This window comes from Parasteatoda tepidariorum, chromosome 9, assembly GCF_982258835.1.
Source record: "Parasteatoda tepidariorum strain Cologne lab strain chromosome 9, Ptep-v5.0, whole genome shotgun sequence".
Lineage (NCBI taxonomy): Eukaryota > Metazoa > Arthropoda > Arachnida > Araneae > Theridiidae > Parasteatoda > Parasteatoda tepidariorum.
This window is the reverse complement of record NC_141763.1, coordinates 43,062,735-43,078,879: the sequence shown is the minus strand read 5'-3', so window position 1 is coordinate 43,078,879 and position 16,145 is coordinate 43,062,735. Positions and strand designations below refer to the sequence as shown.

General features: G+C 26.9%; 1 protein-coding gene across 5 annotated transcripts in view; it reads right to left on the bottom strand.

Moving 5' to 3' along the window:
* Ctps (CTP synthase) overlaps positions 1 to 16,145 on the bottom strand; it is a 52,273-nt gene that overhangs the window by 17,034 nt on the left and 19,094 nt on the right. For all 5 annotated transcript variants that reach the window (XM_071187193.1, XM_071187196.1, XM_071187194.2 and 2 more), the window contains 4 exons: positions 14,449 to 14,620; positions 12,984 to 13,153; positions 11,534 to 11,632; positions 11,264 to 11,380 (listed from right to left, as the gene is read on the bottom strand). In XM_071187193.1, coding sequence (XP_071043294.1) covers positions 11,264 to 11,380; positions 11,534 to 11,632; positions 12,984 to 13,153; positions 14,449 to 14,620 — 558 coding nt within the window. The remainder of the gene's footprint in view (positions 1 to 11,263; positions 11,381 to 11,533; positions 11,633 to 12,983; positions 13,154 to 14,448; positions 14,621 to 16,145) is intronic.

The following is a 16,145-nucleotide window of genomic DNA, read 5'->3' as shown; positions in this document are numbered from 1 at the left end:
GGGAGATTAAATAGTATAATTTTCTAGTTGAATATTTTCCAGCGAACCTCAATCTTTGAATCTTGAAATAATCTTATCTTTTAAAGAACATTATTCTAAACAACTGGTTAGGTTATCACCTCGTTTTTGTGAATTCCGGTAACTTGCATTATGCTTTTAAAGCAAAAATAAATGTTCTGGAAACTCAGAATTAATTTATACAACATTGGCTAGCGTCAACTAAAATGTATTACAAATAGGTTTAAAAAAACATTTAGGGTTTAATTGTTTCTCGGTATCCAACGGAAAACATTGGACCTTTAGAATATAATTGCAGGGCTAAAGATCTTCAGAAGTCTATGACGCGTATATTGAATACAACACATCCCATTACTTTTCAATTCTTCAATATCAGATTTGATGCTTGCTTCAGATGATAATAAATCATAAAGTTCAACAAAAAATATCAAAGAATATAACCACAAATAATCAAGAGTTTGAAAGGATAAAAAATATAAAACATTTTCAAATAGCAAGTATTAAGAGGAATATCGTTGAAGTTGTAAAAAATTTTTTAAAAAATTTTTAAAGGTTACCCATTTCTCTCTAGTAGTTCATCTTGCAAGTGTCAATTTTTTTAAAATATACATATATTTTTCAATACCTCGATTTTGTGTCATCCCACTTCCAGCATTTTTTAACGCCAGTCTGATGGAAAATGAAAAATCGAGGTTCTACAGTATTTTAAATAGTAAAAACTAGATCACAAATTTTTTCTTTCCATTATCATAAAACTGTGAATGTTTTTCATACAAATGTTAGATTTTTGTAATTAGCATAAATTTGAATAACTGTTACAAACTAAAAAAAAAAATTAAAATAATAATAAAAATTTTATATTATTAGCTAAAAATCATCATGACATATGACAACAGTGCCTTAAAAATCAGCTTTCAGAATTCAATCGAAAAATAACTAAAAAGTAAATAAATTAAAATAACAAATGTATCAACAATTTATCAGATATTTAGTTTTTAATAACAGATTTGTAAAATAAAAAATTAGATTTTTCTTAAATTATCTATCTAAAAAAAAATTTGTAGCATTTGTATATGCTGTAAGAATATATTGCTGGTAAGTCACATTATTGGACTATTAATTTACAAAAAGTATATCATTCGTATGATTGAAGTAAATGTACAGTCCGCAAAAAAACAAAAACGAATCACCCTGAATAACTTTCGTTCTAATGATCGGATTTTCACGAACTAAGTGTCAATCTTAATGGTTCTTGTGGGTGACTTCAAATATGCTAATTAATTAGTGCTAACTATTAATTAAGTTACGAAATCAGACACAAAAACGCACTTTCTCTGAATAAGCATACATTTTTTTCCACATATTTGGATTCTTAACCTTAAAAATATAGGGGGTAGCCGCAATCTGGGAAAAATGGTCCCCATAGTTTGGTCAGGAGAACGATCCAAAGTTCGTACCCCTTAATGTTAATTTAACTTTTTACGTTTTTTGTCATATTTTCAAAACTAATAAAGCAATTTAAATAAAATTGCACCCACTCATAAAACTCATTTATCCAAAGATAATATCATGAAAAAAATAATTTTTAATGATTATTAATTATTTTTTATTATTTAATTAAAGAGAGGATGAAAAAATTTTGAATTATAAGGTATGAATTTTTTTATACCATATTAATCTACATATTTTTCAATTGAAAAATCTAGTTTCAACTGTTTTTATTTATTAGAAGCTGAGAAAAATTAAAATTAATTATTTAAAAAAAAATAATTTGGCGACAATAAAGAAATGATTAAATGGGGCGATTAATATTAAAATGTGATAAACTTGACATCGCGCCGTAGTGTAAAATTTCATTCATATTTTTTTCGCTAATAATCGTTTGCTAATCTTTTAATTTTTATTGATTTCTAACTATAAAATACAATGTTTCCTTTTTAGTCGCTTAATAATTTATTTGCAATTTAGTAAAGAAATTTGAATAAAACATTTTGAATAAAAAACACTTTATTCAAGGAATGTCTAGTTTTATAAAATAGGATATGATATGATCTTCTGATAGAATATGATTATACACCAGATTGTGCTTATTTAATGTGATTATTTTTTATTTTCTGATTTTGTTTTTCAATAACTGATACAATTTCAATAATATACATACGTATGCATAGATTTGGAATAATATGTTTATCAATTTCTTGAATATATATTTTATAAATATTAATAAAAATACGTAATCAACTTTTCTAAGTATCTCTCGCAACATCGCAAATTTCTCAACATCTTATAGAGTAAATTAACGAATGAAAGAACACTTAAGCTTAGCTTGCCTTTAAGAAAAAATCATAAAAATTTCAAAATCTGTAATTTTAGCTAAATGATGGTGTCAACATATTTGTTATTAAATACAAATTATGTAAAAAAAAAATTAGATAACTTACAAAATATTGTTTTAGGCTTTTGGTGGTTTAAATAATAAGTAGTAAGATAACCAATAAGTAGTAAGATAACCAAGTGAAGGAACAGTTCTTACCAGTGAATAAACACTAAATTTTCCAGTGAATGAACACTTAATTTAGAAAATGTTTCATGCTCGTTAGGAATCCATTGGCCACACAAATGTCTAAAAACAAGATTTTTCTCGGAATTACACAGTTAACGCAGAAAATGTTACTTTTTTTTCCGTCATGGAATGGAAAGTAAAATATGTTTGAATACATAATTTTAAAAAAAAAATGTTTTTCATTTTTTTCCCTCACAGTTTAATAGTCCGCTCTAAATTATGAATGTTTATCATTGCGTAATCCGATGCTTTTATTATTATTATAATTAGATCACTTTTTTGTTTACTCTTTTGGTGGTTTATTATTTTTGGTAGTTTATTTTGGTGGCTTTGGTGGTTACAGTTTTTAAGCTATTTTTTAATCTTTTTAAGTATTTTTTTTTCTCTTCGTCATATTTTCTGCTTTAACTTTTTTTTCAGCTCTTTCAATCTCTTGAAATTTTCGTTCTTTTTCTGAAGTTAATGCAAAAAAGTAATTTTTTCTTTTGATTTAACCCTCCTCTTTTTTCCAGATTTTTGGCCAATGTAAATGTATCTTCGAAATTTCTTTTGATTTTCCAATACCATTTCTAGAATTCCTCACTGGATAATAAATGAGAAAAAGGAGTTTCGAAGTTTGAGTCAAATCCATCTCTCATTGACTTATATCTAGTGGGTCTTCAGCAATACTTACCATTTACTTATGGAACCAATTGTTTTTGCAACTAACAATGCCTCAAGAGGACTTATATCAAAATCAGTTTTCAAGATACTTTCATTATCAATGTTAGTTGCATCAGCTTCAGTGCCAAAATTTGATTAACCAAATGTTCTTTTTGAAATAAATTCTTCAATATTGAGAAAAGCACAGGCTATTGGATATTTGGGAGATTAAACTTTTCTGTCGTCAATGTTCCTTTAAAAATTTGCAACATAACTTGTGAGATTTCCCTCTCAAGCTCCTGAAGAAATAGTGCATCGTAACTCTCGAAGCACGTATTTTGTTGATAAGTTGTCTTGCTCATTAACTCTTGGTGTCTGTTTTGCATGCATTTGTTAAAGTCAACGTTTTTTACATCGAATGGAAAAATATCGCATTTCATAAAAGCATTTTAACTTCATCAGTTGATGCCTCAAAATCTTATTTAAAAATGTATGTAAAATTTTCTCGACATATTGCTTTACAATTCTTTTAAGATCTAACGGGAGATTTCCCTGAATTGGGTAGATAACTAAACTAGTAGAAAATTTGTTTTGATGAACATAACTTGCTCAGTTTCAAATTAATATGAGATTTATACCTATCCAAAACGAGCAAAATAGGGAATTTGATAGCATTTTTAATTAGGCGTGGGTAGAAACATTTGCAATATATTTGTAAAATGTTGCTGCGGTCATTGTTTCATTTCATGAATCGCTTTTTCCAATGAAATATATAGCAGGGACTGATTCTGTAATATCTCAAAGAATTCTTCAGTAAGGAAAAACTACCAATTGAGGTACTTTTTCTTTTCTAGGTACTTAAGAATATAAATCCTTATAATTTTTAGAGCCAAGGATTTTTCCCGTTTAAGGGCAGTATTCAACTCTTGTTTCGTTCGCATTGTAAATGCAATCACTTTCTAAAAGGATGCCAGGCTACTTCATCTAAAGTTCTTAAAACCAGTATTTCGAATATTATTCTCTAAGGGAAGTTTTGCCTTTTGAAATTATCTTCGCATTGCACTGAGTTATCGATGGATGTCGCCTTAAAAAAAACTTCACCCATTTTTCACCTGGATGATTGTCTTTAAATGGATTTTTCCTACCAGTTCCTGTCTGGACGTTAAAGACCGCAATAAGATAATAACTTAGCTAATTATTAGCACAAAGGCCTGCAAAGAAATTTTCTATTCAAGCTTTTATTATTATATTTAGTCAGTGAACATGGCTTATTAAGGTGTCTAAGGTATGATGTAATAACTAATCACTATATTTATAACGATAAATAATTAACAAATTATTATTATAATTCTTTAAATAAATTTAGCAATTAAATTTGCATTTTGAAATGAAATTGTTATAGGAACTATTCATACAACATTTAACTGAATTTAAGGTGTCCTCTATATCACAGAACTACTAATTATCCTTGTAAAATCATATTTCACACATACTGTTCATTCACTGGGAAATCTATTCCCAGTGAAGAAACTTGCCTGTTCCTTCACTGGTTAGAAGTTGTTTTTTGTACTTTTAACATAATTTTGATGTATAATATGACTAAAAGTACAGGAAAATTAAAACTTTTCTTTATTTTCATTAACTTGAAAAAATCCCAATAAAGGAACACTTGTTTATTCATTGGTTTTTCATCGTTTGGTAATCCAGTTAATAAGCACCCCCTAATCTCAGTACTTGCTTATGTTATGATGCTTGAAATAAATACAACGTAACTTCAATAACCATATTTTGAATTCTATTTTTCACAATGAGAAAAAAAGCATTATTATACGCAATTAATTGTACTTTAAACGGATAACTACCACCACTGACCTTATAATGAGGAACCTGCATGCTGTTTTTTTATGTTTTAAAATGAAACATCATGCCATTTTATAAAGATAGACACCAATTTCAGACCGGTGCGATAACTAGTTATTTTGTTATTAATAGTTGAAATCGCTCGATTAGCCCCGCCCCCTAAATCGCTGCTAGGTTTCCCATCTGCTCTGATGACGTCACGATACAGTACAACCACAACTCCCATCATGTAAAACGGTTAAAGCATATGCCGCTCGGAGTATAAATTTTAAAAATTGGCTCCAAACAAAAACTACAAGTGTTGCATTGTACCATGTGCAATAGTTCTACATTAAACACGCCAAATAAATTATTTTTTAGTGCACCAAAAGAAGAAAAAAGACAAATTTGGTGCAAAGCCATCAAACACGATGAAAAAAATACTCGCAAATTGTCTGCAACTACTGCATTATACTGTTGCTAAGACCATTTTACAGTAACTTACTTAATTATAATTTAATTCTATAAGATTGTTTCTCTGATTGATAAGCTTCTCTGAATGAATAATTCATTATACTGAATTTTAAAATGTTTTTGAAATGCTGTTCAGATCACTTTCTTTCTTTCTTCTTTATTCTTTAAAATGAAAGAATTTTTTTTTCTGACAGAACAGTTGTGTACAGGTTCCTTTTTTTAAAGTTAAAAAATAATTTTATTTGGAAGAAAAAATTATCAAAGTTAAAATAAAAAAGGAAAGGATTTTATATATAAACAAATATAAATAAAAATGAATCAGTATAAAAAAATTAAAAATGAATTTATTTTTTTCTAAAGTTGTTGAAAAAAAAAAGTAGTTTCGATTCGACATTTATTTTTTACTTCATTATACTGAAGGGTTTTGAGTTAAAAAATAATTAATTATTTTTATCTGAATGAAAAAATTATGAAAGTTAAAATAAAAAATGATAGGGGTTTAGCTTTATTTATATTTCTTCAAAAAAAAAGAAATTCCTGAAAATATTTTAGAAGTTAATAATAAAAAGAATTTTTTTAAAAAAATTTACCTAAATTTCAAGTTATATACCATTCATTCCATACCCACCAATTGGGATCAACTTATTAAATAAAAAACTTTCAAAACAGTTCAGACTCTTATATATAGACAAATATAAATAAAAATGAATCAGTATAAATAAAGAAAAATGAAATTTATTTCAAAAGTTATTGAAAAAAAAAAGTAGTTTCGACATTTATTTTTTCATTCCTCAATTTTATTTCATTATGCTGAAGGGTTTTGAGTTTAAAAAAAAAATAATTTTATCTAGAAGAAAAAATTACGAAAGTTAAAATAAAAAATGATAGGAGTTTAGCATTATTTACATTTCTTCAAAAAAAATTTAATCAAATATTTCAGAAGTTAATAATAAAAGAGAATTTTTTAAAACATTTTATTTACCTAAAAACTTATAATTCCGGGTCATATACCATTCATTCCATTCCCTCTAATTGGGATCAACTTATTAAATAAGAAACTTTCAAAACAGTTCAGACTTTTATGTATAGACAAATATAAATAAAAATGAATCAGTATAAATAAATAAAAATGAATTTATTTCAAAAGTTGTTTAAAAAAATGTAGTTTCGATATTTATTTTTTCATTCCTTAATATTTAAACTATATATAAATAATATAAGCATGAAAGAAAAACAATTTTTAAAAAATGCGGTTCAAATTAAAACGCCTTTGTAACACATTTTTAGATAGGAAGCTTTGGTTTAACTCCTCCCGTTCGCTGAGATACTGTATCCTGACGTCATAGCAAACCACGCCTCATTTTGTGTCACGTGATGTTAGTTTCGTTTTGGGCTAATTTTAAGTTAAGTTTTTTTTAATATTCGGGTCAGTTTTTTAAATTCTGAATTGATTTTAGGGAGTTTTAAGATATAAACTATTCAAAATAATCAACATTCTGCGATTACCCGAAGCATGCAGGTTCCTCATTGTGTCAAAGAAACAAGGCGTTGACCAGATACTAACAAATTCAAAACTTTTTCCAGAGAAGACTCTAAGACCAGGTAACTCAATGAATTGTTAGACGACTTCCTATTGTTAGGTAGTAAGCTACTGTTACCTATCAATCTAAATTAAAACATTTAAAATCTTATTTCTAAAAAATATCTATGAAATGTTCCTTCACTGGTTGGTTTACCCTATATCGTCTTAATCTTAAAAGAAATTTTCGGACGTGTTTCACAAGTGTTTCGCAGAACTATTTTACCTATTATTTAAGTTTTTAAGAATCTTATTCTTTACCCTTTTACGTTTATTATTTCTTCATTAATATACTAATCAATTTTTTCAGTTCTTTAATTTAGGTTTTCTTTAAAGTAAAGTTCCTTTCTAAATTATAGTCAAGTTTTCTTGAAAAGAATTATTGTCTGCTAGCTAAGAATAAAATCTTGTAAAGAAATTAAAAACATTCCGCTGCTTAAAATTATTTAATGCAAAACAGCTGATTATTTACTAAGCATACTATTTTTTTTTAAAAAAAAAGAGTATAAATTATTGATTGTCTTTCTTTTGTTTCTCGTGACTTCAACATAGATTATCTAAAATAGCGTTGATGTATTTTAAGTCACTACAAAGAGTATAAAGATACAGAACATAAAAAGCTGTCGAATGCGTAGCCAAAATTTTTAAGTGTCTTAAAATATCTCAGTATCTTAAATGTCGTTCTAACATCTTAGTTGTGAAATTAAATTTTTAATTATCTGACCACGAGTGATTCACTTATTATTTCATTATATATTTTACTCTTTCTTTATGATACCAAGTAGATTTTTTTCCTGATAATATACTAAACTATTTTGTTTAATTTTTTACCTTAGCACGATTCCCAAGATATTATTGTAGTATAATTTGTTATCAGGAAAATGCCTTATTTCGTTAAGCAGGAAATACTAAAAATTGAAATTTGTAAGAAGATTCCGAAGCCGTGACAATTTTAGAGTCCTCTGATTTTAAAAAAATGCTATAAGAAATACGCAATTTCCGAACTCATTTTAATAAAAATAAATTTAAAAAACGTGGCAAGAAGGTGAACATACTTTTTACAGAAACTGTGAAAACTAATTTTTCCCATATTTCGTCAAAAGAGGATAAGAGTGATATTGCTCCAAGGGGCCTACTCAATAATTTCGCAATTTCCAGAATGAAATCTGTTTGATCGAAACATATTATTCCTTTGAAATCAAAACGAGGAAAAAATTAGCTTTTATTATTTATCTAAGCTTATTCCATTTATTTAATGATAGCGGTATTAAGGTTAAGAATATGCTATGGAAGCCCCGTTTACTATTATAATTTAAATGCATTAAATCATGTAGCTTGAATAATTTATTTTAAGCAAATTATTTAATAATTTAAGCAAATAAGGGTGTAAAAATAAACTCGATCAAAATACTCCGAAAGTATACCCTAAAATATATGTAGAATAAACTTTGGCATCGATATATATAAAAAATACCTTTTCAAAACTTATTTTAATATCGAGTGAAATAATTTAATATGTTGTGTAACTAAATGGATAATCCCAAGAAACTGAATCGAAAGTATAAAAATTTCATTGATTTAAAAAAATAATGGATGATAATAAAAGTAGACATGATTTGAGCGTCCAATAATGAAAGTCACAACTTATTCAAGCCTGACAAATCTTGAGAATGGGCGATTATATTTGAACGCTCAAAGCATGTCGACTTTTACTTCCCTCTTCATACGTTTCGAAGTCAGTTGGGTTTGTATCGTCAATTATACGGTTTTACATTTGGGTCTTGATCATTATTTTGATAAGGATTTTGATAAGGATTATGCATTTTAATATTTAACAGGATTCATGTGGTCTTTAAAAACGTAAGAGCATCAATATTGTAAAAGTTATATTTAACTTAAAAATTAAAATTTTGAGTTAATGAAATTATATATTTTATCTTTTAAGTTTTTCAGTATCTTAAGGATCTTACTAGCTCTGTTTAAAAGGAGAGTATCAGATATATATAAGAAAACATAAATAATCGTAGTAGCAGTATTTGGTGGTAAATGTAGCTTATCGTAATTGAAGAATATGCTGTGCGACATTGTATGGTGAATTTGCGAACGTAAGTTTCAGAATGCATCGAAACACGAGGATGCAATTTGCTAATCATCTTTATCCAAAGAAAACCATGTAACCTAAATATCTAGCAGAATGAAGCGATTTTATAAACAACAAATCATACAATATGCAACATATTATTTCAATATCTTATTCATAAACATAACATATTTCAATGTCTTTAAAATGCCACTAAACATTCAGCAATTTCTTGAGTTATAGAAAAAAGAAATATCGTAAATTACAGAAAACCTTGTGAATGTGCATTAGAATTACTATACAATCTACATTTTATTTTTCAAGCACTTTTTTTCATCTTCAAACTTTCTTGCCTAGAAGACTCGATTAACCCTTTCGCGCTGACTGTCACAAATACGTGACAGCATAAAACAGTATCTACCAGGGTAAAAAGATAAAACTGGTAAACAAAGTCATTCTTTAGCAGTTTATTTGTGGGCGGGGTTATAATTGTTTGATTTATTTAATTCACCATTACTTAGTTCAAAATAAAATTATTTAGTTATACTTTGAACTAGCATTGATTATATATATGATTAAACTAACAATAATTAAATTCAAGGCAGAGTAAGTCCGTGAAATTAGCAACGCCTGCATTTAAGCTACCGTTTTTTATTTATTTACATCCTGATTCTGATTTTGTACGAATGCTTTAATGAATCACTGTCCCCAAGGGGTTAAAGCTGTAAAAATGATTATCCCTAAAATTTTGTATATAGCTGTAATAAGTTATGTCAATTTGATTTTAGTATGAAATACTCGAATAAATTTAGCAAAAACAGCATAATCTAAACAATATCAGATAAAAAGTTCATGTATTTAATTTCTAACAACTTAGAAAATCATAAATAATTTATAAATTGATTTAAATTTTCTTTTCAAAGGACATTAAAATAATTTTTTTTTGCTTTTTAGACAGAAATCAGCTTAAAAATTTTCTATTGCCTAGAAACTTCGAGAGATTTTCTATTAACAATGAATTACACCTCGCTGAGCAATCACAAAACATTATTTCAATTTTTTTACAGACATAGTATGGTTGCCTAGCAACCTAGTAAAATTAAGCATTCCTCTTTTGAATTAGTCAATGGGTTATCTTAAAATATTCATTTGCGCAGGCGACTTTTTTTGGGGGTTTTCTGGACTATCGCCAAATATATAAACCTTTATTGCTGCCCAATTTACCACCCAATTTTTTTGAAATTTTGTCTACCCCCCCCCCTAATTTAAGTGTCTAGATTCCAAATATGTAAAAAAAAATGTGTTTATTCAGAGAAAGTACGTTTTTGTGTCTGATTTCGTAGCTTAATTAATAGTTAGCACTAATTAATTAGCATATTTGAGGTCACCCCCAAGAACCATTAAGATTGACACTTAGTTCGTGAAAATCCGATCATTAGAACGAAAGTTATTCAGGGTGATTCGTTTTTTTTTTTTTTTGCGGACTGTACACTGTATATATACATATTGTTAATTTCTTCTGGATTCATGCAACATTTTTAATTAATACAAAATTCATACTTTTTACTGAATCTCCTTCATTGTTTTGTTAAAAACTTTCTCCGGAAACTTGTTTGGAGCAATTTTGAAAACTTTCAAGTTTGCTTCAGCTTTGATATTCGGTGTCACATCACCATTACAAATTCCAAAATCAAACAGACTTAAAAATTGTGACTTGTATTGCTTCAGGAACTTGTCAAGAAGCCAATTTAAAAACAAAGCAAATTTGCCAAGTCCAAATGAGGATAGGTTATAAATTGTGCTATACAGGAAAAAAGCAAAACAACGAATATAAGTACAGAAATGAACAAACTAAGTATAGGATGTCCATTTATGTATCTCTATGTGTGTTTTATTCACGCGGCTGTGTTTTATTCAAAGTACCATAGTTTACATAAATTAAACAATCAAAATACATTGAATTTTATAATTTATTATACATGAGAAGTTGTTATTGAACAAGTAGATATCAGATAATTATTTTTAAGTGGTAGAAATATAATTGGTAAAATATAAAAAAGATACAAACCTGGGGTACTAAACTAACATGAACACAGCAGAAATTTTCTTTTTTAACTCGGAATTGGAATTGACGAAAAGCCTCTACGAAAGGCATCCCTTCAATGTCACCAATTGTACCACCCAGCTAGTAAAGAAGAAAACGCATTCATAAAAACTAGCATATTTAACATAAAAACACTTAAAAACATGTAAATTTTCAAACAGTATTTTTTCGACTTTTTAACAATAAGCGTGTTAGTAGTTTTTAAAATAGAATGATTATTCAAAGGTATTTTACCTCAATAATGCAAATTTCTGGTATACCACCACTGGAAACTGGTTTTAAAGCAACTCTCTCCACCCATTCTTGGATAGCATCTGTTATATGTGGAACAACCTATATAAAATTAAAACCATCAGCTAAGTAAAACAACAAAAAAAACTTTTTTTTCTCTTTCTGGTACATAACTATTAAGTGTAAAATGAAACAACTAATTAAAATATGAAGAAAACTATTAAATATTTACATACATAAAAAGTAAAAAAGGTTGTAAAAATAATATATTATATATTTTATAGCGCATACTAGCAAATTACTTTATCAGTCAGACAGACTATTGAATTCACAGAACTGGAGCAGTATGCAAAAACTAAAATAAAACAATTATGTTTTTTTTTTTTTTTTTATTAATGAAAATGAAAAAGAATCGTTATGAACTTTGAGAATAGTTATCAGTAAAAATGTATTTCTTTTTGAAGAATTTATTTATTTTAATTTTAATTATGTTTGTTTTATTTAATTATGTTATGTTTGTTTTTAATTATGCTTGTTTATTTTATGTTTGGTGGGAAATATTAAGGCAATTTTTATAAATGGGTATCTTTCTTTATAATTTATTCAAATACAAATAGTTAGAACAAATATATAGATTTTCAAATTTTATAATATTTTCCCCCAGGTATTTTACTGAAATAATTTTTAAAAAATAACTAGAAATTCTTCCACAAAACCCCAGAACTCTGAGGAACACCTATTGGGAGCGGCTGCTTTAAGATAAACTTAGAATAAAAACAAAAGTTTTGATAAAAATAATACTTTCTGAACATTAAAGCTGAAACATGATACACAATATCAAAATTTGAATACTCCTCCTATTAAAATCGCTTTGTTACACTTAATGAAGAAATATACAATCCTTTCAGGAAAAAGACGTTAACAGTTATATGATAAAAAAATAATTTTAATTAACACTACAATTGTACAATAACTATACACTCTCAATTGATTTGAAGTTAATTTACATATTTATTCCTTATTCCTTTTCTTTTCCTTGAAAATAAATGCTTTAATAACTCATTCTTTCTGTTAAGAAAATTGAACAAACAACAGTTAAAGATACATACATATTAAAAGATACTTCAATCATTTTTATCCAGTAAAGTTAATCAAAAAAACTAAGCTGATTACACGAGGATACAGAAAATTGAGATATGGAAGGAAGCTATGACACCTATACCCCCCTTCACAATAGGAAGAAATGATGATTGATAAGATATGACAATATTTTATGTAAATTTAAAATTAAACATTTAACCTTATCTTTATCTTAACTTTCAACTGAGTTAATACTTAAATTGAAAACCTAAAAAAGGATCTACATAAACTTTATAACAAATTAACTTTAAAATAAATCGAGAAAAGTAATGAAGATAAAAACATTTGAAGCTGAGTTATAAATGGTTTTTACTTGAACAGTCTTCCCCAAGAACTCTCCTTTTCTTTCTCTGTTTATTACAGATTGATATATTTTGCCAGTGGTGATATTATTATCGCGGAACAAATTTATGTCCATGAAACGCTCATAGTTTCCCAAATCAAGGTCAACTTCACCTCCATCATCCAATACAAACACTTCTCCTGCAAAAAATTGCATAATGTTTGTAACTAATATTACGCAAATCACAATTATTAATAATGCTGAACATTAGATCACATTGAAAAATGAAGAAGAGAATTTAAGATTATATTCATTTTAGTCTTTAAGGCATTACTTTAATTAATGTAACAATAAGATAAAATAACAAAAATAATGTGAAATAGTATATAAATGAAATGAATTTTCAAAAAAGTTCAAAATAATTTATTATATTATAGTCTTGTTTAAATAACTTTTTCTTCACTGTTTTTCAAGCATATTAAAGCAATAAATAACTAACAGTTTTGTTGACTTACAGATACAAAATTTAACAAAACATCATACATTAAGCTATCGACAAAATTTATTAATTCAATTTTGCATAAGGCTTAGAAAAACAAATTAGAACAAAATAATTTTAACAGCAATCTAAAAAATATATTGTCTAATATTAGACAGTATAGTTTTATGAACAGAATATATCAGGTCATAAACAGAAATGTCATAAACTAAATGTCATAAACAGAAATTTTTTAACCAGTAAATAAAAGACTAGTAGATGTGTTCTAAATCACACCATTGGGGGCCAAATCAACATAAACAGAAATTTCTCAACCTGTGAATTCAACTTAAAGTGCTTTTTAGAAGAGAAAACAATTTTCTAAAAGAGGGTGCAATGATAAATCATTTAATAATAAAACAAATAGCCATCTAATACAACCATAAAATAGTTTATTTCCTTGATTACTATGCATTTTTAAGATACTACTAGATCATCATTAAGATACAACTGATAACTGTGTTCTGTACATTGTATGACTACTATGCATTTTTAAGATGCGACTAGTCATTGTTTTTTTAAACACCATCAAGATACAACTAGTCACTGTCGAGTCATAATATAGTGCCAAACCGTGCCATAAATAGATATTTTGCAACCTAACTGACACAAAGTGGTTCTTTGGAAGAGAGAATTTTTGATCATTTCCTCAGACAGGGGACAACACTGAATAATGTCACTTAATGAGAAAACAAATATATATCTAACACAATAATAATACAGTTTCGTTCTATGATGACTAGCATGAATTTTTAAGAAATGACTAATCAAGATGACAAGTCACTGTTTTCTTAAAAATGAAATTCTGCATAATTTTATACATAGTTCATTTTTAAGAAAACAGTGACTTTAAGCAGAATTTAAAGTTTAATAAGGCTTCGTGCATAGACGTACTATTTGCATGCATCTCAACTTTATGTTAAACTCCTAAATAAAACTATGCAAAAATATATTTACCATGCTCATAGGGTGAAAATGTTCCAGCATCTATATTAATATAGGGATCAATCTTTATTGCTGTGACTTCATAGCCATTAGACTTCAGAATTTTCCCAATGCTACTGGCAATGACACCTTTGCCTATGCCACTGATGACACCTCCGGTTACCAAAACATATTTCATGTTTGTCTAAAATAACATGAAATAAAAGTTTCATTAACTACGAGTGTTAGTATTCATTAAAAAATAATAATTACACTTAGTCAGGGTTGCCAAGTTTTTGACACATGACCGTTTTTACCGTCATGTCAAAAACCCCTCTGTCAAAAATCCATAGTTTTTGTAAAACTGTATTTTTATTTGAGTTTAACTGCTTATAATTTAAAATTAAATCATTTTTGGGCAATAAAATTAGTTACAAGTTATGAAAGTTTATTTTAGCTTATTTCTAATATTTAAGAAATGCCAAATTTTAAATTCTTCTTTTTAGTTCTTGAATTTATTAATAGTTCCAAGCTTTTTTGTTTGTTTGTTTATTTCTAACAATTAAGAAGTGCAAAATTTTGAATCATTTGCAAATCAAGCTATAATGATAAAAGTAAGTACCACTATTTTCAATAAGTATATTACAATATTACTGTATGAATGTATATCCTTCTATAAGAATACATGTATATAGTTGCAAAATCAATAGCAATCATTTACAGCATTCATTTGTAAAGACAATTATGTCAAAATAATATATTGTCCGCTATATGCCATAAATTAAAGAAAACAGTAGGTTTTTGACTGTTTTTACCAGTAAAAACACGGCTTTTACCACTGTCATGTCAAAAACCAGTTATTGACGGCAAAACCCCAACCCTGCACTTAGTTCTATAATATAGATGCATCTGCACACATCATGCATGGATTTATTTGTAGAAATTCTTAAATTTTATTATTAGTTGAATTTCTTGGAAATTTACTTTTCTATCATGTTAATTAATATGGGTACAGCTAACCAAAGAGAACAGCTTCAAGTTTGTAGACAAACAGATAAAAAAAGTTCACCCGCTTACTTTTATTGATAAATATTATGAATATCTTCTTACTATTAAGGATAATTATTATAGTTATATTTCTAATATATATACAGTTTTTTATGCATATTGAGAATTTTCATGAAAGTTTTTTTCCTTCATTTTTATGATAAAATTAAGCTGTTTTCAAGGAAAAATATCGGTTTGCAAAAATTTTTGAATTGTATGTCCGTAGATAGTTCTTTTATTTATTTGATCTTACTCTGTACATTACCAATCTTTAATCAGCAAATTTCTTAGTTGTAGATCATAAAAAAAAACTACATTGTAGGCACACAAAAAAATCCATTTCAGTTGAATTTATTTAATAAAGATAAATACTGATTATTATTATTATTTTTTTTTTTTACTTTAATAGAATATCACTTTAAATAAAATGTTCAACAAAGGAAAAAAGAAACAGGATTTCTACATACACTCCAATCAAATTAAAATAAGTACTATATAAATGTTTTGTCTATTGAGAAAAAAAATTGATATAACATTCTATGAATTTATGCAAATAAAATCCTTATTGCTTTGCTGAGATCCTTCAATAAATATAAATGTATCTATTAGTTACCTAATGTAGTAATGGTTAAATTTTTATTTTCGGAAAATGAAAGCATAAAAAACTACTTTTCAAACATTAA